At 49.4% G+C, this 24,576-nt stretch overlaps 1 protein-coding gene across 15 annotated transcripts; it reads right to left on the minus strand.

The window, feature by feature from the left end:
- Window positions 1–3,619: 3,619 nt before the first annotated feature.
- On the minus strand, window positions 3,620–19,002 carry SF1 (splicing factor 1). 15 transcript variants are annotated; one of them, XM_084895842.1, is made up of 14 exons: window positions 18,206–19,002; window positions 16,497–16,625; window positions 13,364–13,439; window positions 9,886–10,038; window positions 9,469–9,558; window positions 8,933–9,116; window positions 8,730–8,845; window positions 8,519–8,626; window positions 6,984–7,164; window positions 6,495–6,765; window positions 6,175–6,234; window positions 5,888–6,067; window positions 4,949–5,153; window positions 3,620–4,514 (listed from the first exon to the last, which is right to left on the minus strand). In XM_084895842.1, the coding sequence occupies exons 1-14, from the start codon at window positions 18,594–18,596 to the stop codon at window positions 4,385–4,387; spliced, it is 2,274 nt and encodes a 757-aa protein (XP_084751968.1). In that variant the 5' UTR covers window positions 18,597–19,002; the 3' UTR covers window positions 3,620–4,384. The 15 variants fall into 15 exon arrangements, with proteins under 15 accessions (XP_084751968.1, XP_084751969.1, XP_084751963.1 ...); XM_084895843.1 differs by having other exon boundaries at window positions 18,566–19,000; XM_084895837.1 differs by having other exon boundaries at window positions 3,620–5,153.
- Window positions 19,003–24,576: the final 5,574 nt, after the last annotated feature.

A 24,576-nucleotide genomic window follows, 5' to 3' on the forward strand; every position in this document is an offset into this window, starting at 1 on the left:
AATAATATGAAATTACGTCCTCCGGGCGTGATGTACTGACACGCCCATTACAGGTTGCGTCATTAAAAAGGGAACTCCCCGGTTAACAGGTTAATTGGCTGCCTCCTGCATGCCCCCTACTGGAGATCAAGCCTGCAACCCAGGCCTGTGCCCTTCACCAGAATCAAACCTGGGACTCTTCAGTCTGCAGGCCAGACACTCTAGTCACTGAGCCAAACCAAGGCTTCTAGAAGTCTTCTGTTTCCAAAAGGAATGCTGGGGGCACTCTGGTCTCACAGCTCCTGTCCTCGGCCTCCTGTGCAGCCTCTGCTCAGCTCCCCCCGCCTCCCCAGAGGGCTGGTCCGAGCAGAGCACACCAGTTCAGTGTGCTCTCACCACACGCCAACTATGGCAGCACACTTTGGCGACACAAAACTTCATACTGACCCCTAATTGCCTGGAAGACTCTTTCCTGCCACTAAGGATGGCTCCCAACAGACCATTCCATTCCCATCGTTTTTAATCCTCACAGGAGGATGTTTTCCCATGGACTTTCAGAGCGGAAGGAGGGGGCAGGGGAGAGAGGAAGCATCAGAAATACATCCAATGGTTGCCTCCCACTGGCGCCCCAACCAACGGGGCCAGGGATTGAACCTGTGACCGAGGTGTGTGCTCCTGGCCAGGAATCAAACCTGTGACTCTTCAGACCGAGGGCTGACGTTCTAACTGCTGAACAAAACCAGCCAGGGCTTTCCCCATCCTTTTTCTTCCAGAGGGAGCGTGAACCATTGATCTGTTGTCTGCTACAGGCCCCCTATAGATCATCAAGCCTGTAACCCAGGCATGTGCCCTGAGCTGGCATCGAACTGGCAACTTTTCGGTGTGTACTATGCCAAATCAGGCGACACCGGCCAATGCCAGATCACTCGGCTCCCGAATTCATTCAATCCTTTTCCAGAATTGGCCCCCAGTCCTCTTACCAATCCAGTGCCCACTCTTCCTCTGCACTCAAGGCACTGGAACTAGGACATACCGTTTCTACTGGAAAACAGATGTGCCTTTAAAAATGTTATTGCCGAAACCGGTTTGGCTCAGTGGATAGAGCGTCGGCCTGCGGACTGAAAGGTCCCAGGTTCGATTCCGGTCAGGGCACATACCTTGGTTGTGGGCACATCCCCAGTGGGGGGTGTGCAAGAGGCGGCTGATCAATGATTCTCTCATCGATGTTTCTAATTCTCTATCCCTCTCTCTTCCTCTCTGTAAAAAAATCAATAAAATATCTTTTAAAAAAAATGTTCTTGCCGAGACCGGTTTGGCTCAATGGATAGAGCGTCGGCTTGGGAACTGAAGGTCCCGGGTTCGATTCCGGTCAAGGGCATGTACCTTGGTTGCGGGCACATCCCCAGTAGGATGACTCTCTCATCGATGTTTCTAGCTCTCTCTCCCCCTCTCTCTCTGTATAAAATCAATAAAATATATATATATAAAAAAAATGTTCTTATTGCCTGGCTGGTGTGGCTCAGTGGTCAAGCATCAATCTGAGTCAGATCACAGTTCGATTCCTGGTCAGGGCATATGTCTAGGTTGTGGGTTTGATCCAGTGTGGGGCATGCAGGAGACAGCTGATTGATGTTTCTCTCTCCACACACACCCCCACCCCTTCCTCTCTGAAATCAGTAACATGTATTTTTAAATGTTTTTAATGATTTCTGAGGAGAGAAACATTGATGGGCTGCCTCCTGCATGCCCTCTATTGGGAAAGGAGCCTACAACCCAGGCATGTGCCCTGTGACCTCCTAATACACGGCCGATGCTTGACCAACTGAGGCAGTGGTGACGACAAACTCATTTCCGACTCATTTAACTGCCTTCTTGTGGGTGTTTTCGGTCTGTGTGTCAGTGGCCTCCAACTCAGCTTCCAGCTTTTTCTCCTTCGATGCCCCAACCCAGCAGCCCTCCTCCTATTTCACCGAGTCCGTTCTCCCTGCTCATTCGCTCCCTCGCGTTACATGTGCGTTTATTTTAAAGAATCCTTAAAGCCGTCTTCGAACCTGAACAAACTTAAGGTTGTTTATGTCTGACCAGGTTTCTCATCAGAAACCCTGCCTCCCTCCCTGGACCAGTCTTTGGTTTCTCAGAGCACTTGGCCGGGTCTCAGTAACAGCCCTATCGCTGACCTTCCCCAGCTGGCAGCCCCTTCGCCCAAGCTGCAGGGAGGGTGGGCGATGTGGCAGCCCAGAAAGGACCAAGGGGAGGCCGGTCCCCTAACAATAGGGCTCACAAAAGGCCTTTCCAGAGGGAGGCTCCGGGAGGGGGTGAAGGGAGCAGCCACAGCTCTCCGATCTGCCAAAGGCAGGTGGCTCGCTGCCATTCCGAAGGCCCGGCCTTCCTGTTGTCTCTCCTCCATTCCAGGGCCTTAGAGCTGCTTGGAGAAAGGCCCAGGACGGCTGCCTTCGTCAGCCACTTTGCTCCTCTCCAAACCTTAACAAAAGCTGACGGAGGGAGCAGAGGAGCGCAGGAGTGGAGCTGGCCCCGAGGGAGACACAGGAGATAGCTGGGCTGCGGTTAAGTCGTTTATTGATTTTATTTCTAAAACCCACATAGCGCCACTTTGCCTCTTTCAGAGCTTCAAAGAGCTAATTAACCGCCCAATGAGCCCACCAGGGAAACCGAGCTTGTGGGGGAGCAATGAGGTGAAGCCAAGGTCAAAGAGGGCAGCCAGGCCCGCGCCTGCCTCCACCCCATCAGGGAAGGGCAGATTTGCCCTCCTTCCCGCCAGCCGAGGGTCCGGGAACCCTCCGAACTTCCCGAAGCTTCCGTAAGCCCCGCTCAAGGACAGACACCGGGCTTCGCTCCAGTAACGGCCCTCTCCTGTTCGAAGCTGGAAACAGCCCCGGCCAGTCGTCCCCACTGGTCAGGAGCTGGGAGCGGGAGCCTGTCCCTTAGCCTGTTCAGAGGAAAGCCGGCCGGGGAGGCCAGCCCCAACTCTCCCGGGGGAGTGCGGAGGGATGGGACTCACTACCTCGCGGAGACCGGACATAGGTTTCTCCAGTGCCACAATGGGCTGTCCAGACGTGAAAAGAAAAAGCAGGCTAGGACCCTTTGCAGAGAAGTGCTTACGAAGCACAAGGTGGGCACGTTCTCTCGCCCCCGCCACTCCCCAAAGCCTGCAGAGCTGGCAGGCTGCAAGTCACCAGCAGAGCAAGAAAAGCCACTTGGCAATTTTAATTTTAGCTGCTGTGCCTGACGGGCAGATTAGTTGGCTTGACCTTTAGTGTTGGAGCCTCCTAGGCCCGGGGCCGTGGTCAGGTGGCAGCTTTCAGGCACAAATCACAACTGGAGCTCTGCCAATGTGGGGGGTCCGAGCCCCAGGGAACGTCTTCAAAAGGACACGGGCCAGAGGGATGAGGGATCGCCAGGGAGGGGAGCACGGTTCTCAGCTATTTACACCCTCGGGGGAGGAGGTGGGCCGCCCACACACTCCACTTCCTCCACAAACCCACAGGGAGGCAGGCGGGAGCTTCTCGGCTAATGGCCCACGGGTTTCCCAGGGGCCGGTGCTACCTGTGGGAGCATCGGTGACTAATCCTGCCGACGATGGGGGAGAGAGGGCTTAAGAGAAAATAAAGAAACAGACCCAGAAAACCACACTGCTCTTTTATTCAATGGAACATCCCCCTTCAACGCAGTGTTGAACCATACACTGGAAAAAAAAGCCCAGAGAAATTTCTGCAGATAAACCAGTGAAGAGAACGCGCGTTATACATTATTGTCAACATAATCACTCCATGAAAGGGACGGGTAGGGGAGCAGAACGAAAAACAAGGGGCTCAACCCCCCAGACACTGCAAAAACAGCCAGACGTTTGGGATTAAAGTAAAACTTAAAGAAGCCTTCCAGAAGGAGAGGAACAAATGGAATGAGGCGGCCTAGGCGCTCGGGGAGTGGAACGACCTGGTCTGGCAGACAAGCCCAGGTGGCTGGGCAGCCACACCGGCGGCTGGCGGGGGGTCAGGTGGCCGTGAACCCCGGACCTGGAGATGAAGCCACTACTCGAGGAGGGCGGCAGACACAAAATCCCACTTAAAAATAGTCATCATCTTGGGGTGGCGATGGCACCTTGGAAATCTTAGAACCAAAGGAACACCCCCGTCCAAACTAGCCTGACGTTAGTGGCCAAGGCCTTGGCCTAAACCCATTTGCTCCTCTCTCCTTGGAAAGAGAAGAGTGAGGAATGGAGAAAAGGAAAAGTGATCTGATTGCAGCAGAAGACCGGGGAGAGCATCTCCTTGGACGGAGTCTGAAGAAAGGAAGAGATAAGGAAATAACAAAGGAAAAAGGAAAAAATTAATAAAAATTTCACAATATGGAGCCAGCGTGTTCCGATTCCGTCCACAAAAATAACTCAGGCTGCTTTGCCGAACCATCCTGTCCACCAGGGGCGCTGCTGAGGCTGTCTGCCTGGAAGGGTCACCAATGGGCGCGGAAAGTCCTCACTCTCATGGCTCGGGCCATCGCCGCTGCGGGGAGGGATCCTGGCGGCCCGGTTTGGGGAGAGGCAAAGGGAGTTGGGTGAGGAGAGAAAGACAAAGAAGACACTCGATGCTACGGGGCGCCAGGAAAGCCCAAGCTGGCGCCCCTGCTACCACCTGCCCGTCCTCAGTCACTTGGCCCAGCCCGGTGCGTGCACACACACACATGCGTGCACACACACACATGCGTGCACACCATCACATGCGTGCGTCCCAATGTCTGGCTCCATATGGTGAGGTTCGGCGTGTGTTTAAACAAGACCAATTCTCTCTATATAATATATATTTTCTTAAAAAACCGAGTCTAGTTCTGTGGTGGAGGCGGTGGGGGAGCTGGAGGCATCCCGAAGGGCGGCATGCCTGCCACCCCCATGCCCATCATGGTGACAAAGTTAGAAGGGTCCATGGGAGGCGGCGGAGGGGGAGGCGGGGCATACATCATGCCGGCGGAACCAGGTGGCGGAGGCGGCGGAGGGGGAGGGGCCCCGGGCGGCAGAGGCGGCTGGACCCCGGGGGGCAGGGGCACCATAGTGGGGTTGCCTTGCATCTGAGGGGCTCCTGGAGAAGCTGCGGCAGCCGCCTGCTGCTGTTGCCATGGCGGGATGGACCCTGTGCCAGCGCTCGTGGTGGTAGTCGTCGTATCTGGGGTGGTAAAGAAGCCCAAGGTCACACGCGCGGGGGCACACCGCGGTTCTCGGCGGCTGCTGCCTTGGGACGGGGGCGAGGGGCGCCTGCTCCTTGCTTTGCATGCTGTACGGTGGTGGGGGGCGGGCGGGCGGGGCTGTCCTGGTGGTGGGGAGTGAAGGGGTGGGCAGGACTACCCTAGGGTCAGCCTCGAGGCCTCTGGGCTTAACGAAGTAAGCCCTTTGTCACCAATGTCCCCTGGAAGGGCTGACAGGAAGGTACCAGACACAAGAACCGGCTCTGACATCCCTCCGCCCATCCGCCGCCACCACCGAACGGCACATTCAACCTCAAGGCCACAGCTACTCTCCCACTGCCAGGTGCCATCCCCAACCATCCCCAGTCTCTCAGGCCCCAATCACATCCCTCTCCAAAACTCGCATGCACCACCCACCCTGGCCATGTGCACAGAACTGAGCCAGCCAGCGCTCACTCAGCCAGTGAGAGTCTGACACCCTACCTACTGTGGCAGGTCCCCTCCAGGCCCACCACCTGTCCCCCGACACAACCACGCCGAACATCAGATCTCCCGCGCCCGCCCAGGGCCACAGGCCCTTTGTGATCACCCCCGCAGAGATCAGAGTCTCACCCCAAGGTGCTGGCCTGCCTGTGTGAGCTGTGAGGTTCTCCCAGTCCTCTTAGCCCTACCCCCCATCCCACCCACCCCCACAAGCCCAAAATATGCCACTCACTTTGCTGCCATGGCAACGGGGTACTGGAAGCCATACTGCTGCTGGGCGGAGGGGGTGGTGGAGGCTGCTGCTGCTGCTGTTGCCATGGGGGTAGCGGCCCAGTAGGCGGGGGAGGAGGTTGCCCACTGGGTGGCGGCGGCGGTGGCGGCATCATGCCCATAGGCGGTGGCGGCATCATACCTAGGGGAAGGAGAGGGTCAGGCCTCTGGAGGAGACCTGGGACGGGCCCCCTCCGTTCCCAGGCCGAGGTGATGCCCCAAAGGGAGATGGATGCCAGGCTCGGTTACCTTTTCCTTGATGCAGGCGATAGACCCCAGAGCCCACAGGCGTACTTCCCAGGTACTGATCTTGATGGAAGGAGAGAGCAGGGACTTAGCAGGACACTGGAACTGGCCCCCACCAGCGGCTTTCCTGTCTGCCTTCCAGGAGCAGTTCTGGGAGAGCCTGTGCCGACCCACACGGAACCCTGTCCTGCTCCTCCCGGAGCCCCAGCCTGACAGCCCCAGGGCAGCACTCAGCCACTCTGAGAACTGCTGCTCGTTCAGACTACTTGCCCTAACTCTTGTTACCCCAAAGCCCCAAGGTTTCTGGTCTGACACTTACTTACCCATTGGAGGAGGGCCATGGTGCCCAGGCGGGTGGGGGCCCTGGTTCATCGGCGGCGGTGGCGGCTGCATCCACGGAGGCGGGGGTCCGTTAGGGTTGTGCTGCATGGGGTGCCCACCGTGCCCACCTGTGAGGCTGGGTAACGGGTGTGGGAAGCTGTGGGGGCCGCCGCCAGGCCCGCCAGGACCTCCATGCATGCCGTGGTAGGGCCGGCTGTCTGAAGGGCCAGAATTCATCCAGGGTGGGCGGCTCTGGGTGGTAGACATGAGAGACTATGTGAGAGCATTTCCTGCCAACGTCCCTGCCTGCTCCCCCTGGTGGCAACATTGTTCTCTCGGCTCTGCCAGGGACCACAGCACAAACATCTGACATCCCGAGAGAACAATGTTGCCAGCCATGTCAGCAGTCTGCTCTGCCCCAAATCCCTGGCCGTTGCCCCCTCCTCTGAGGAAGACGGGGGCCAGGCCACAGAACAGCACCCGACGCTCACCGGTGGCGGCGGGTTGTTGGCGGGAGCAGCAGGCCGAGGTGCGCTGGCCAGAGGCGTGCTGGCAGGCCCAGAGCTGGAGCCCACTGATGCTGGCACAGGAGCTTCACCCAGTTCAGCCATGAGAGACAAATATTCTTTATCCATCCGAGCTTTATCCTGAGCTGACTGCGGGTCACCAGGCCTGAAGGCGGGGTGTGGGTCAAAGAGAGGGAAGTCATTAAGGAGTAAACTTTAACCCTGAGGAATTTACACAAGAAAGTTGAGGAACTGAATCATCCTAGCACATTCTTCAAAGTAGTCTCATTAGCTCTTCAGTTGTGTGCCCAACTGGGCACCTGGGATTACACATCCCTCTGCCACAGCAGAGCCCCGGGGCCGAGAACAGGGAGAGGGTGAGCACAGCCATTACCAGCCATGCCAGACAGGAGAGTGCAGGTTCTTCTGAGTAGCAACTTTCATCAAATTCTGCATTCCCAGCCCTGGCCAGTGTGGCTCAGCTGGTTAGAACAGTGGTGGGCAAACTGCGGCTCATGAGCCACATGGGGCTCTTTCACAAAATACCACGTACCCTAAGTTAGTAACAATGTACCTACCCTATATTTTAAAAGTTTAAAGAATTTGGCTCTCAAAAGAAATTTCAATTGTACTGTTGATACTTGGCTCTGTTGACTAACGAGTTTGCCGACCACTGGGCTAGAGCATCGTCCCATTCCCCCAAAGATTCCCAATCAGGGCGATAACCAGGTTGCGAGGAGGCAGCCAATCTATGCTGTTGTTTCTCTCTCATGGATGTTTCTATCTTTCCTTCTCCCTTCCCCTCTCTCTGAAGTCAGTAAAAACATTTAAACAAAGAATTCTGCATTTCCAGTCTGAGGGAAGGAAATCTATGCAAGACTGGAACACAGCTGACAGGACTTCCTTAACAAAGCCACTCAGAGTGAAAAATATGTTGCTATCAAGTGCTGGCTTGCAAAACTGGTCAAAATCTTTACATAATTTTGGTGTTCTTAAACCAATCTTCGGCAGCAAAAACAGCACCTAATATTGAGCCACAGTAAAAAAAACTTGTACCCTGCCCTGGCGGGTATAGCTCAGTTGGTTGGACTGTTGTCCCATACACCAAAGGTCACAGGTTCAATTCCTGGTCAGAGCACATACCCAGATTGTGAGTTTGATCCCTGGTTGGGTGTATATTAGAGACACTGATTGGTGTTTTTCTCTCACACTGATGTTCACTCTCTCTTTCCTTTCCCCTTTCTCTAAAGTCAATAAAAACATCCTTGAACGAAGACTTAAAAAAAGGGGGGGGAGAGGGAGGGATGACGGACGGACACCAACTCCCTACACCCAGGACGGAAGTTTAGTTTTCCTGGGCTCAAGATGAACAAAACAGGAGTGCTGTGCACGGACTTTAAACCCCTCCATTACATTCACGGAAAGGAAAGCTTCTCTTGGACCCATGTTAACAGCAGCCTGCCAATGTGCCGGAGCTTCCTGCACACCACGGCTGCCAGCAAACCCCCGCAGCCCCTCACCTCTGGAATTTGCAATCGGAAGCAATGTGGCCGGCCCCTCCGCACTTGGTACACACTGTAGTACTGGTGATGCTGCGGGTCTCTGAGCTCTGCCAGGGTCTTAAGATCCTGTTGAGAGAGAAAAAAGTCAACTCAAGGGCTATGGCCACCCCCCGCCTGCTTCAATAGGTTCCTCGGTCTCTGTGCGCTCTCCTCTAAGCCGATCCCTTACCTGTTATCATCTTCCCTAAGGGTCCCATTCAAGCGAGCCAGCTCCCGAAGCTGCATCTTCCGCAGGTCATTCTGGTCCTCGGGGGTCTCAATCCCTTGCTTCAAGATGTTTCTGATCTAACAGAGAGAAAATGGACAGTTGTGTTAAGTGCTAAGACAACCAGCCGGATTTCTGGCAAGAGGCTTCCTTTCTGGTTCCCTCACCTGTTCTACTGCTTTCTTCACATTCTCCATGGTGTTGGCGGTAACCAGGGCATGAAGTGGCTCGTCTTCTCCTGGCAACATCTGGCCATCTTTGCGCCCAACTTTCCCTTCTTTCACAGACCCTTTCCCCCGGATCATTATCTTCGCGTTACACTCCTTCTCTATGTTCTTCAGCGTGTTCCCTCTGTCAGATGCAGAAAAGGTTGAGTTGTTATATGCAAATTCACAGGCCAGAGGGGACAAAGGTGGGCTGATCAGGCCCTGGTAGGAAATCATGAGTGCAGAGAACTGGATCTCCCACCAAGAGATCCATGATCTCTAAGTGAACACCAGCCACAGCAATCCTTACAATTTGACTTCCCTAAAGTAAAGTAAGGATGATAACGAGATTTTCTCACAGGAAGGCATGAACTCAGCCCAAGTGAAGTCCTACCCAAAACAGGAAGGTGCCACCAACGGCACCCAATTTGGCACAAGATAAACACACCTCACAGGTTCTCAGGAATTCTCTATCCCACAGGCTAGCAGTCACTTACCTGGGCCCAATCAGCAGCCCCACGAAGTTGATTTCTGGATATTCATCTTGTGGAATCATTACTTTATCGCTCACACGTGTTGCTGGAGGTCTAAGGAAGAAAAGACTCACTGACTCTGGTGATTTGAGGTAAGAGGTGAGAAGTTATACTAAATGTTCCACCATGTGGCTCAGTGACTGAGTGTTGGCTTAGGAACCAGGAGGTCATGGTTCAATTCCCAGGCAGGGCACATGCCCCGGTTACGGGCTTGATTGCCGGTATGGGGTGTGTAGGAGGCAGCCAATCAATGATTCTCTCATCATTGATGTTTCTCTCTCTCCCTTTCTGAAATCAGTCTTTTTTTTTTTTTTAATGTTCTACCATGTCACATGCAATCTTCACATGTCCTTGTCCCAGAGAACCCCGCCCTCTGCTTACTTGTAATCGGCAGGTGGCTTGAAGTCAGGGTTGAGAGCAACCATTTCCGTGATGAGGTTATGCCGCTCCTCTTCCAGCTTCTTGCGCGTGCGGAACTCCCGGGTGTTGAGCCGCTTCCCCTCGCTATTGTAGATGGGCTCAGGGGAAGGGGACCTGTGGGAGACAGACCCCCATTTCTGCTCTGCCTTCACTCTTCCGTCATCCCCACATGGGCTATAATAAGCCTTCCCAGCCCTTCTGCCTCAGATCCTAACAACACTCTCGGAGGAACTGACCATAACGTGTGCTATTCAAGATCGTGTGGAATGGGGAGATGGAAGCTTAACGTTTGGGGGACTTGGGTGTGTGTGAGAAAGGCAAAAAAAATGGTTTTACTTTTCTTTCTAAAAATGATGAGGGTTTAGTCTGTCCTTTGGAAAAATCTCTTGACTGCAAATGACAAGGACAATACTATCTGGAGTCTTCTTGCCAAATATGGATTTTCTACCATTTGCAAAAAATTTACAATATTGCAACTTTATGAACCACAAAAACCCCAAGTTTATTTAAAATGTTAGCTCTCGCAGAGTTCATGCCCTGTCAGGAATGTATGTACCCCTGCCACACTCTAAGTATGAACTCTTCAACCCAATGCGACTAGGACTCAAGGCTAGGCAGCTACTGGGCCCCACAATGGAGAGATGGTGCGAGGCTTCGTCTCTGCTTTTCCTTCAATGGCCTGACTGGCTGTGTCCAAGGCCCAGGAGCCAACCTGTTTCTGGCTGTTCGATGCTGGGGAGTCTGGGTAAAGAAAGACGTTAAAAGTGCTAAAGCAGCTTCTAAGAGAGGCTGCAAATGCAGACTTGGCCAAGTACTTGTCTAAAGTCTGAACCTGCAAACAGCAGGGAAAACCTAGGATTCTCCACCAGAGTTTACAAGTCCAGAAAGCAGATTTTCTCTCTCTCTGTTTTCCAAGGAGTAAAATGCTGTTGCTACAAGTAAAAAATAGTAATGATAAAATGGTCAGTTTACCACAGCTGGATTTGGGGGTAATAAAAAAAAGTTACACTCCTAGAATTCTAAGTTAAGATTACAAAAAGGACCATAGCTTGATATTCTGATTGAAAATTTAGTAGCAGCTGCAAGAAGGGAAGAGACCATGTGGATCAGGTTATTAAAAAACATCCTGAAAGTAGTCAAGACTCCTACACCCTTGGTTTAGTTGAGAACCTTGCCTAGTTGGAGAGCAAGGACTGAACTCGGCTGCTCCCACTGTCTTCAGCCTAAAGGGAACCATGTCATCCGTTACACACACGATGGAATAAAAGGTCAGGTTTGTTCATGGCTAATGACGGCTAATGACACCTCCGTTTCTAGCATTTGTATAAACTGTTAGCACAATCCAGTAATAGTGAACAAAAGCAAACATACCCCAGTTTATTAGACTATCATCTTATACATTTAAATCTACAACCAATTTAAAAACATTTTTAACTGTGCAACTTAAGCAACATCAAAATGGCATAAAGTGGCTTAATATTGAAAATACACCTTAAGAAATAACCTTATTAAGTTAAGAAACTCATGCATTTCCCTCCAACCTGGGCTCAAAAGAAAAACCAAACAGGTATTAGGGATTCTTTCAAACTGAATACCAGGGAGAAAGAGGCTGCTCTGGTTTTATTTCTAGCATGCTTGACATTTCTAATCCCCCCAGTAACTGTCTAGAATTAAGCATTTCTAGCTAATCACCAAAATGTTACCAGTACAAATTGGTCATTTAAATCTCTTCCTAAATTATGAATGTGAAATACAAAAGCTGATATTCTAAAGGTTAGATTGGCCAACTTCTTCACTTTGCATAAACATTGTATAGATGAACTAAATTCTAATCCCAGTTCTCCAGGAAGCAAAGGTTGTTAAAAATTAAACCTTTTTGCCGAAACCGGTTTGGCCCAGTGGATAGAGCGTCGGTCTGCGGACTGAAGGGTCCCAGGTTCGATTCCGGTCAAGGGCATGTACCTTGGTTGCGGGCACATCCCCAGTAGGGGGTGTGCAAGAGGCAGCTGATCGATGTTTCTCTCATCGATGTTTCAAACTATCTCTCTCTCTCTTCCTCTCTGTAAAAACTCAATAAAATATATTTTTTTTAAAAATTCAACCTTTTGAGGAATTGCCTGGTAACCTGTAGATGTATTATTAAAGGGGGGGGGGGGGAAAAAAGCCAAAAAAAGGGCACTTAACAGTTGTGGTCTGCAACCTAAAAAGGCCAAGAAATATGAAACACAGCCCCTTCCAACCAAAATCTATAGGTAAAAAAACAGTATAAACAAAGTCAAGTCAATAAACTTGTTTCCTAGCAAGGGGCAGTAGAAAGATGTATAAGAGTGGCTTCTTAAACCAATACATCTTCCTATTTAACAAGTTACTAATTGGGTAACAAAAGCCAAAAACACTATATTTTAAAGCAAAGTACTGTCAACTATGCTACACACACTAAGAGAAATTTCATTGAGAGAAGTCATATTGTCCTTCCAATTAAATGGACTAGGTTTTAGCTGTTCAAAGACCACAATCAGCCATAAAATTAGTGCTTAAAAAATTCACTTCCACCTGGCATGGTTTAGTGGTTGAGCATTGACCTATGAACCAGGAAGTCATGGTTTGATTCCAGGTCAGGGCACATCCTATGTTGCAGGCTTGATCCCCAGTGTGGGGCATGCAGGAGGCAGCCGATCAATCATTCTCTCTCACCAATGATGTTTCTCTCTCTCCCCTTTTCCCTTCCTCTCTGTAATATATATAAAAAAGTTCACTTCTCTTGGACTTTTTTCTTTTCACATGTGAAATTTTAAACTGAGATAACATGACCACAGCTGTTGAAGGACCACACTTCCCTTTAAAAAAAATAAATAAAAAATAGGGGTGTGTGGTAGCTAGCCTTCCCAAAACAAGTGGGCATATTCCGGCCTCTCCCAATACCCCAGGCAATGGCCAAAGGCTGAAAACTAACTGGCAGTGAAAGAAATTGGGTAGATATCCTGTCTATTTTAAAACCATCCCAAAACCATGAGCAGCTACAATACAGCAATGAGCTGAGCAGACTGAGTTTCTGGCCTGCTCAAATTCAGTGATGCTCAAAAATATTCTTAATTCCTGCATGGTGCACCTGTGAGAAAAACTCAACACCCTGGGCTTTCAGCCCAAGCAGGTACTGAAAAGGCTGGTAATGGCCCACTCACTGTCCTTATGGGTGGGCAAGACAGGTTAAATAAACATGCTTACAAATTAGAAAACAGATATCCATTTTCCTGTAACTTTTTATTCTGCTAGTAATTAAGTTTCATTACAATTTCTAGCTGACGACTAACCACTTGATCAGAGTACCAGTCGTCTTACTAGGATTTTATTGAACTGACACAATATGTTGCCACCAGTAAAACGTTATTGAGAAAAAGGTAAAAGCGTTACTGTCAGCTGGTTAAAACTGTTTCCCAACCTGTCCTCAGGGTTAGGGGGGATGCCCAGGTCTCCTGTGCGCAGTTTACGAGTCAGGTCTTCTATCTGCAGTTGCACTGGAAGAAACCAGGTTAGGAAAGAAAAAAAAGGATGGAAAAAAGACAATGTTACCAAAAAACATCTCAAATCTCAACAACAAGCATGAAGAACTCGGAGACTTTGAAAGGGACGACTGATCAGTGTACACATTGAGGCAAAAACTCCCAACCACCTAGCGGCAGGAGTCCATTTACATCTACAGGTATTTTTCACTTCAAAATGGTTATCACTTAAGGAAGCAACAGTTTGTTTGAAGAGGGGTTAGCAGTATAGACTGTTCACTATGGCTAGTACCAAACATTTATCAGGTGTTTCACCTCTCCCCCTACCAAGGCTTGCTGTAACAATTGGCACCCAGAACCAAACCACGTACGTTACGTTATCACCGATATCCTGTTCCCACCAAATTACTTTGTGGGCAAGACTCTTGAGAGCTAATTTTTCCTCATTAAATATTAAGCATAGCCCAAAATGAAACCCAATTAACATGGGATAAGGAAATATACCAGTTGAGCAAATATTATTTTTCATTGATACAAGGTTAAAAATTCCTTAAAGACGACAGTTAATAACCAATTCAACACTTCACAGAAGTTCATGCATATTTTCTGTACACCAGACCCATACTAGTAGGAATCTACCTTCTTGCCTTTATTCATATTTTAGATGACAATGCACATACCTTAACCAACATTAGTGGTACCAAGTCTGGTTTTAGACTTGCTCCTTAAATGGGAGTAAAAAGAGGGGTATAGAGGACTGAAAGTGTGAGTCAAGAATGGTGTGACCCTCTGACCTTGACAAATGAGGTTGAACATGCAAAAGAGAAATGAGGGTTTTTCACAAAAATTCAAACTCCAGGGCAATGCTACCCGGATGATTTTACTCAAAATAACGGGACTGGAGGAGCCAGATCACTTTCTTCAGCCTATTTCTTAGCATCTGAGAGTTTTGAACAGCTCAAGAGCAAGTCTTACTGGTTGTGTTAAAGTTGAAATAGCTCCAGGACAGATTAATGTAGTCCAAGATACCCTTCTAAATTTAAATACATCTCAGAGTCCTAGCCGGTTTGGCTCAGTGGGTCAAGCATCTGTCTGCAGACTGAGGGGTCCCGAGTTTTAATTCTGACCAAGGGCACATACCTTGGTTGTAGGCTCGATTCCCAGCCCATCAGAGCACGTGTGGAAGGCAAACCAATCAATGTCTCTCCTCCTCCCTTCCACTCTCAAAAAATACCAATGGAAAAAATCCTCAGACGAGGATTACCAAAAAAGTAAATAAATACACCTCACAGGGGCTATATTACACACCCATTAAAAATAAAGAAGTTAAAATCTACATTAATATTAAAAAAACAACAACAACATGGGGCATTCTGTACAAGGCATGTGTACTGTGAGACAAAAGTTAAGAAAAAAGCCAAAACCGGTTTGGCTCAGTGGATAGAGCATCGGTCAGTGGCCTGAAAGGTCCAGGGTATGTGCATTGGTTGCGAGCACATCCCCAGTGGCGGGTGTGCAGGAGGTGGCTGGTCGATGTTTCTCTCTCATCCATGTTTCTAGCTCTGTCCCTCTCCCTTTCTTTCTGTAAAAAAATCAATAATTAAAAAAAAAAAAGACAAAAAAAAGACAATGGCTCCCCATAAGCTCTTTTATGCCAGTAAAGTTCTGACTTGGAGATTAAATTCTAAGAACAACTCAAAGCAAAAGCCACCTTCGTGTGTGTGTGTGTGTGTGTGTGTGTGTGTCAGTTCTCTCAACTGGACTGCAGGGGTCCTGGGGTCTAATCTGAGGAAATAGCTGGCACTTAAATCAAGGTTGCTATATTCCTTGGAGTGGAAATCTGCATTAGCCCAGGCTTTGGTTCTAGCTATGAATTAGCTATAAATAGCCCTTAGGGCTCAGTGCATTAACTCCTTCCACAGGAAGAAAACTGGAAATGTAAAGAATGAGTCCGTTTTCCCAATTTCTAAGTCAGCTTGTTATTCTTTGGGATATTGCTCCACAAAGGACATTTTCACAAGGCTGTGAAGATCCAGATCTAATATGAGACTGAGCAGGAGTAGATAGAACAGTGGGGGAAGGAAAATATTGTGAATATTAGGCAATTTCAACACCTCAAAATTCTCAGCAGTCTAAAAAATGTAACACTATGATCCTCAAGAATAACAAGCCAGCCTTGAAGCTTTTTGTTTGTGAAGGCCATAGCCTCTAAGTGTAGGAAACCATTCATTGCCCTAATTTACTCCAAAGGGGTTATTTGGTTAGTAGGAAATGTTTATCAAAAGTGAACTTTTTTTGAGACATCAGCAGAGGTACACAAATAAAGGTCAAATTGCATTAAAAACCTTGTATTTTTAAAAAGGTAACTTTGAGGTTAATTTCATTTCCAATGTGGATCGTCATTCTTAATTCTTAAAAGTTCCCAATAGGTAAGATCCATGTCCAAGTAGTATCCCTTTCCCAGCAGAGTTCTTTAGTGGTAAATACAAGAGCCCTCATTTTAAGACAGCTCTCCAAAGACCAAACCAGGAAAAAAATTGCTGAAGGAAAGGTTAAACTCAACAAAATGATTAAAAAGGGGGTGAACTGTAAACACTTTCAGAACCACTTTTTGATTAAACTGAGTATTTTCCGGTCAGAAAGTACCTATAAAAAGTAAAAGACCGTTTGTAAGGGAAGGGAGAAGCGTGAAATCACGGTGAGGCCATGCTGCGAAAGGCACTGTGCACAATACCTGCGTGTTCTCCACGGGCGGACACTCCCCTCCCCGACCAGCAGTAATGGCAGCTGAACGGCGGGGGGTTCTAACCTGGGGGCTATTTTAAAGCCTGGGGGCCCCTCTCCTTCCCTGGTCCTCATGGAGAACACTGCTCTTACCAACAGACCGTAACAAGGAGCTGCGAATGCAGGACCCACAGCAAAAACTGAAGAATTATTGCAGAGTCATGAAAGTACACCGGGCCATACATGATCTCAAAATAGAAAAATTTAAAGTCTCAAAACTAAAACGGATAGGGTCGCTCAGAACATGAACAATCTGAAAATGCATTTGGGTGTAGAACGTGTATTTACCTATATAAGCTCTTTCTTGTTCCCGAGTAAGTCCAGGGGGGATAACTGTAGGCATTCCTGGAATCACCGTTTTCTGTTCCATTGTGTCTTGGTTCCAGCGGCTCCTCTTCCGCTTCTTACTTGGGAAGTCTACAAGAAATGAAGTTCATAAGATGCAAACACAACCACCAGAATGACTACCAGCAGCTCAGGATACTTAGGACATTACATGTAACTCAGCAGACGGACACTGAGAACTTGACCTAAAATGTAAATAGCAAAGAATGGAAGCCAAACCTGAGAAATCAGAGACATATGGATGGGCAGGTGGACCCGAGTCCAAAAAGTTAATAATTCAGAGAAACTGTGATGTGGACAAGATAACAAATCTTTTGTGTGTTTATTTAAAAAGAATAATTTACTGATTTTTAGAGAGGGAGAGAAACATCACTGTGAGTGAAACATGGGTCAGCTTTCAAGCCCCCGACCAGGGATCAAGCTCAAAAATCGGGCATGTTCTCTGATGGGAAATGGAGCCACACTGATAAGGGCAACAAGGTAGCAAATCTTAATGGGTCAGGTTGCAGACAGAAAAATAAGGTGCTGAGAAGATATATGCTACATCATCCTTCAATAACCAAACCAGTTTATAACCTGCAGGCTCCTCCCACCACCTTTGGAACCAGGCCAGATCTCAACCACATCCACAGCAACTTTCTTCCAGACTACTTTTTAAAAACCTTTCATTGTCTAAAATTTTACACGTGTCCTTTCCCTTTTTCCTCCTTTTCTCCCCCACACCTTATAGACTACTTTTTTTTCTTCAAAAGATTGGTTGAGACCAGTAACTTTCCTGGCCATTTGTACAGTGTCAAAAATTTCTAAAGTTAAAAGAAAAGAAAAAAATCCCTCGCCAGAGTGGCTCAGTGGTTGGGAGTCACTCATGCAGAGGTTCAATCCCCAGCCCAGGTCATAGGGGAGGCAAACAGATCAATGTTTCTCTTTCTCTCCCTCCCTCTCTTAATCAAAGTTTTAAAAAAGAACAAACTATAATAGCGAAACCTTTCTTCCTTGACATGTAAGCATAAATTCCCTACATCTTTGGTACACACAAATCATCCTACTTCCCAGGGGGCCCAGGCTCCAGAGTAAAGCCCCAACTAGAAAACAGAATCTCCCACCCCCAAAGAGCCGAAAGATATGAGCCAACAATATCCTGGAGACTTGCAACTCCTCCGTTCTCCGCAGGAAGACCCTGCCGTACAGTCCAAATAGCTTTACTTGGTCCTTTTCTCCCTCAGCCTCCTCTACGACCCGGAAGGTGCTCCACGTCACGACTTAACTTCTCCACACCCTCCGGACAGGCACACCCAGAACCCAATCCACCCACTCGACCCCTCCACCCCTCCCCCCTACACCTGGGGCTGGAGAGCTACTGGGGAGACCCCCGCCCCGGCTTCCACTCGGGCCACACAGCCCGGCAGCGCACTGCGCCTGCGCACAGCAAGCCTCCCGCTCAGCGCCCCCCCACGCCTGCTCCCCGGCGCGCGTGCGCACTCGAGGTGCAAGAAACAGGCTGCGCGCCCCGTGGCGCCTCCGCCTGGGCCTCCCCGTGCGCGCGCGCGCGCGCCCCTGCCGCGTGCAGCCGTCGCCGTCGCCGCCGCCGCGCGCCCCTCAGCTGGCCGGGCCCGTTCTCGCGACGCCTTTCGCACTCTCTCGGCCCGACTCACCTCCTCCGCCGCCGGCCGGGCCCGGCTGCTGGTCCTGACGCGGCGGCTGGGGTGGCGGCAGCGGTGGCGGCGACACGCGCTGGTAGAGCGGCGGCGGAGGGGGCGGCTGCGGCGGCGGGTACGAGGCGCCCGGGGAGGGCGGCGGCGGCGGTGGCGGCGGCGGCGGCGGGGGGGGCGGCGGAGGTGGAGGAGGAGGCAGCGCCGCGAAGGGGAAGGCCGCGGTCAGGGCCCCCACGGGCGGAGGCGGCGGCGGCCCGGGCACCAGCAGCCCCGCCCCAGGCCCGGGGACAGGCGGTGGCACCGGCTCGAAGCTCCCTTTAGGCCCGGGAAGGGAGGGAAGGCCGGGGGAGCCCAGCTTACCCAGCGGCGTGGCATTCGCTCCGGTAGCCATGGCGCCCCCGGGGACCCGCACCGGCGGCTCCTCTTCGGCGGCGGCTTCTCCTTAGCGAACCTTCCGGGGGGAGGGGACTCGACTGCGTTGCCGCGGGACGCGCGGAGCCCTTCCTCTCACGCGGCGGGCGGCGGCGGCGGCGCGAGACGCACAAAGAGGGAGGAGAGAGGGCGCCACGGGGGCGGGCCGGGGGCGACGGGCCGGAGCCTGGATTGGGCCGGGCTGAGGCGAAGGGTTGGATCGGCGGCCTCCGATTGGCGGAGCTTCCGTCCTTCTCGCTGTGCGCTGGGATTGGCCGGACCGTTAGGCCTGGCGAGGAAATGGCGGCCGAGCCCGGAGAGCTGGGAGGTGTCGCAGCGCGCACTTCATTTGTTACTGCGCGGACTGAGCTCCGAGTCCAGGAAGGAGGGCTTAGGGTGGGACAGACTGTGACGTAGGCTGCAGGCGCGCTCTCATTGGCTGGACTTGATGGAATCAAACTCGGTTGCGTCGTCGCGCCCTGAGATTGGCTGTCGCGGCGGAAAAGCCGCGGCCAATGAGATTTACGGCGGGGGAGGAGTGCGCATGCGTAGACTGAGCAAAGTCGCCTCTCCGCCACTCGTTTCACCTTCGTTCCCGGGGCCGGAGCGTAAACCCTAAGTGACGTCAATCCTCGATCCCCTCGGAACCCGGAACCGGGGGCGGGGGGCGGGTCCAGGCCGTGTCCGTAAAAGGGATCCGTTGACACCACAGGTAGAAAAGGACATGGAGTTTTCTTTGAAAAAGATAGAAGTCGCTATAAAGTAGACCCTAATTGAAGGATTAAAAATCTGAGCTGATGGAACATATAAGCTTAGGTGGAAAAGAGCGTAAACTTGTCAATTCTGAAATGAGTTTACAAATATGTAATCCCATTAGACTCCCATCTTGTGGTTTGTTAAATCATCTTAAAGTCATTTGGGAAGATAGTGGGGAAACTTGTAAACAAGGTTGAGGAGGGACTTGCCTTTCCAGATAGTACTATACAGTATAAAATACAATAGTCAATGTGATGTAGGAATGACATCAGTGAAACAGTCCTGAAATAGATTCCCCTTTTATGGGTAAAAATACCACAAAGGTATTTCAGTTCAGTGAAGAAAAGCTTTAGCTAATGTTATACAGTCCTGATTAGAAACAATAAAACCACTTAGGCTGTCAGGGTGATGCAGGAGTAGAGAGTTGATGAAGACAGGGACTTCAAATTATGAAGAAAAGATATACTTGATTACCAAATACATTGAAACTATGATAAAAGTCAACAGACAATAATTCACAAAAACAGTTGCCACACCTGATAGTTAATATCTTTAATATGCAAAGAAGTCTTAAAAAATAATTTTTCCTAGTTTTTATTGATTTGAGAAACATCAACTTGTTCCAATTATTTACACATTCCTTGGGTTCTTGTTTTTTATTTCAGAGGAAGGGAGAGGGGAAAGAGAGAGAGAAACATCAATGATGAGACTCATCCATTTACTGCCTCCTGCATGCCCCTACTGGGGTTTAAGCCCACAACCAGGTTATGTGCCCAGACTAGGAATCCAAATTTGACCTCTTGGTTTATGGATCCTCAACCACTGAGCCACACCCGAGTGAGCCATTGGCTGCTTCTCGTATGTGCCCTGACGGGGGATGGAACCTGCACCTTGGTCTACCCAGACAACATTCTAACTAACTGAGCTGCCTAGCCAGGGAAAAACTAATTTTTGAAAAGACTGCAAATAGGCAAGTTTCAGAAAAGCAAGTCCAAATAGCCAAAAAATGTGAAAGAGACACTGTTAGCCGGGAAATGCAAATGAAGGTGATAATGAAGGATCTCTTTCTATAATCACTAAAAGAGCAGAAGACACATGTGCTGACACTAACATAAAGGTCTTTTTTGGAAAGCATTCTGCTGTCTATTAAAATTGCACCCCTTCCTGTCTGTTGTGCCTCAGTGGATAGAGCATCCGCCAGGCACTGAAGGGTCGCAGGTTCAATTCCCAGGCCAGGGCACATACTTGGATCGCAGGTTCACCCTCGGTCAGGACTCTGTGGAATCGATGTGTCTCACAATGGTGTTTCCCTCCCTCCCTTCCCTCCTCCCTGAAAAAATATCCTCAGGTGAGGATTATATTTAAAAAGTATAGATCTTTCAAGGAAAATAAACAATTTCAATAAAGCAACCCCTCTCTTGGGAATCTGCCCCCAAAGCAGCGCGTGTGATTGTGTCAAGCAATGTGCTGTCCTCTGCATTTATAGGACATGCCTGGTTGTGGGCTCCATGCCTAGTAGGGGCAAGCAGGAGGCAGCCGATCAATGATGCTCATCAAATTGATGTTTCTCTTTCTGAAATCAATAAATTATATGTGTATATATATTAAATATATATATATATATATATATATATATATATATATATATTAAAAATATGAGTGGTTGTCAAGCCAGTGTGGCTCAGAGGTTGTTTATCGACCTGTGAATCAGGAGGTCACCGTTTGATACCCGTCAGGGTACATGCCTGGGTTGTGGGCTCCATCCCCAGTGGGGGACATGCAGATCAATGATTTTCTTATCTTTGATGTTTCTCTCCTCACTACCTCTCTGAAATCATAAAAATATATTAAAAAGATATATTGTGTGCTCGCTTTGGCAGCACGTATACTAAAATTGGAACGATATAGAGAAGATTAACGTGACCCCTGCACAAGGATGACATGCAAATTCGTGAAGTGTTACATATTTAAAAAAAAAAAAAAAAAAAAAAGATACATTGTGGCCCTAGCCAGTTTGGCTCAGTGGATAGAGCGTCAATCTGCTGACCAAAGGGCCCCAGGTTTGATTCCAGTCAAGGGCACGTACCTCAGTTCCTCCCCAGCCTAGGCCTTGGTGCAGGAGGCAATTAATTTATGTGTTTCTCTCACATCGATATTTCTGTCTTTCCCTCTTCCACTCTCTCTAAACATCAATGGAAAAGTATCCTCAGGTGAGGATTAACAAACAAAAAGATATGTGTGTGAATGGTTCAACAAATTGAAATATCCATAACCTGGAATTAGGCAGCCTTGAAAAGCCGTTAACCCATACCACCTGACCTAGAAGCCTGCCTGAGTTGCGGGCTCAATCCCTAGCAGCAGGTGTGTGTGTAGGAGGCAGCTGATCAATAATTCTCAATGATGTTTCTATCTCTCCCTCTCCGAAATCAATGTCGCTTTATTTATTTATTTATTTATTTTCCCCTCTCTCTGGAGCAGGGGGGGCTCCAGAACAGATCCTCTCTCAGTGCAAGAAGCCACAGACAACTAAAAAACAAAACAAAACTCCGATAGCCGCTTCGTTTGTAACAGTCCCAAACTGTTCACCAGGTGACTAGCTACACGCACTGGTCTATCCCCATGCAGTGGAACTCTGCTTAGCAATAAGCGGCTGTTAATTACTACATGGAACAACATGGATGAAACTCAAAATAATTGTGCTTAGTGAAAGAAGCCAGAGAGGAACAGAATACAGTGTATGATTCTCTTTATATAAATTTTGCAAAATTCGAACTCATCTCTATTGACAGCAGACCAGTGGTCAGGGGCACGGGGAGGTGAAGAGCAGGAGGTGTGACCAGGAGGAAGCTTTTGGGGGATTGACATGTTTATCTCGATTGTGGTAAGGGTTTCACGGGTGTGGTGCCTGTGTGTCGAAGTCATCAAATAGCTCATTTTAATACATAGTTTATTGTATGCCGACTCTTCCTCCAAAAAGCTGTTTTTGAAAGAAACGATAGCCCTAACCGGTTTGGCTCAGTGGATAGAGCATTGGCCTGCAGACTGAAAGGTCCCAGGTTCCATTCCGGTCAAGGACAGGTACCTTGGTTTCAGGCACATCTCCAGGAGGAGGTGTGCAGGTGGCAGCTGATGGATGTTTCTCTCTCTCTCTCTCTCCCTCTCCCTCTCTGTAAAAATCAATAAAATTTATTTTTATTTTTTTAAAGAAATGATAGAAGCAATAGCTGGGAAAGACCTGCCCACCCTCCCATCATCTCCACTCGAGGTCCCTGTGGAGGAGAGGGCTATCTTGGCTTTTTGTTTTCGTTTTTAAACCATTATAGGGCTTTGATTTTTGTGTGATTACTTTCACACTTTTCAGCCTCATCTTTCATTACATAGTATTTGGTACATACAAAAGGATGTGTGCGCCTTGGGTGAGCAGGAAACAGTTATACATGGGACGCCCTGAAGACACCCGCCTGAGGGCCAGGGTGTTACCAGTGCCTTCTGCAAATTCCTGGGGTCCTGCCTTCCCCCCCTCGCTCCCCTCACAGGGACCAGCATTTTGCATTTTGTGCTTTTTCTTCTAACTTGATTAATCAAGTTCGTCACCAAACAATACAAAGTTTAGTTTTACTGTAATACTGTGTGTGGTTTTATGCAATTTGTTGCTTTAATTACCTCTATAAGATGCATCTGTGTTATTGCATTTGGTGTATTAGGGTATTTTCAATCTTCCTACAAGCCCTGCAGGCACTTAGAGAGGACACACCCAGGAAAATGGGGTCCAGGGGCCTGACCCCAGGGCCCTCCCTTCACAACACGCTCATTCCTTCCCTTCCTGCGGAAAGCATGCACCGGGCCAGGACCAGGTGCTGGGCGTGGCCGTGAACTTGGCCACTTTCTGGTAGTCACCTCTCCTGACCCTCACTAGGCTGGGGTATGGGCTGCCCACCTCCTGCACTCCCCCTGGAATGGCTGAGAGGCTGGTCTGACCCATCCCGGAGGCCTGCCCAGGGAGGGCAATTAGACGGGGGCTGTCCCAGGACAGCCACTGTGACCCTGCTGTGCCACCCAGGAAGTGTCCTAATGGACCCTTGAATATGCCAGTGACACTCGGCATATTTACTGCAGCATCTTTTTTTTGTTTGTTTTTTTAAAATATATTTTATTGATTTTACACAGAGAGGAATTGAGAGGGACAGAGAGTTAGAAACATCGATGAGAGAGAAACATCGACCAGCTGCCTCTTGCACACCCCCAACTGGGGATGTGCCCGCAACCAATGTACATGCCCTTGACCGGAATCGAACCCGGGACCTTTCAGTCCGCAGGCCGACGCTCTATCCACTGAGCTAAACCGATCCCGGCTGCAGCATCGTTTTAATTCCAAAGTAGTAGACACAAATTCCCATCAGCCTAATTACAGTAAATTAGCACGTCATGGAAACCTTTACAATGGAATACCACTGTCTATTAACAAAAAAAGAAGTGGGAGGCACTGATCATGGAAAGCTCTCCAAGACAGGTTTTATTTTTATTTATTTTAAGTATTTTTATTGATTTTTTTACAGAGAGGAAGGGAAAGGGATAGAGTTAGAAACATCCATCAGCTGTCTCCTGCACACCTCCTACTGGGGATGTGCCCACAACGAAGGTACATGCCCTTCAGCGGAATCGAACCCGGGACCTTTCAGTCCTCAGGCCAGTGCTCTATCCACTGAGCCACACCGGTTAGGGCTTTATTGATTTTTAATAAAGAAAGTAGAGGGAGAGAAAGAAATGCCCTGACTGGGAATGGGACCTTCACTCTCCTAAGAACCAGGATGTTACCGATGCCTTTTGTTTGGTCACATCCCCGGGCGTGCCCCGGACAGCTGTACCGGGCGGGATGCAGCAGTTCAGGATGCAGCAGTGCGCAGTGTCACGTCACGGGGAGAAGGAAGCACAGCTGACTCTCACATACGCATAAATAAATACCTCTAGGAGGGCTCAGAGCCAGTGGGATTTGGGCAGGAGACTTTCCATAGCATCTACTTAGTATTTTTTAAAAATACAGCTAGGCATCAAGGCCACCTACTAAAAATATATAATTCTAGTCTTTTGGTGCATATTCCTGGCTTCCCGATCTTTCTTTGGCCTGTGGCCAGCCTTTGCTATCAGCAGGTATTTGATCAGAGTGCTAGCTGTTCCCAGACCCCCGCTTTGGCACATTATACTGA

Source organism: Pipistrellus hanaki (assembly GCF_964339955.1).
Source record: "Pipistrellus hanaki genome assembly, chromosome: 9".
NCBI classification, from domain to species: domain Eukaryota; kingdom Metazoa; phylum Chordata; class Mammalia; order Chiroptera; family Vespertilionidae; genus Pipistrellus; species Pipistrellus hanaki.

Coding starts and splice junctions, on each gene's coding strand:
- SF1 (XM_084895837.1), bottom strand. CDS start 18,596: ATGGCTACCGGAGCGAATGCCACGCCGCTGGGTAAGCTGGGCTCCCCC. Junction 9,117..9,468: donor GGGCTGCTGATTGGGCCCAG/GTAAGTGACTGC, acceptor TGCATCTGACAG/AGGGAACACGCTGAAGAACA. Junction 6,235..6,494: donor CCATGGCCCTCCTCCAATGG/GTAAGTAAGTGT, acceptor CCTTCCATCAAG/ATCAGTACCTGGGAAGTACG.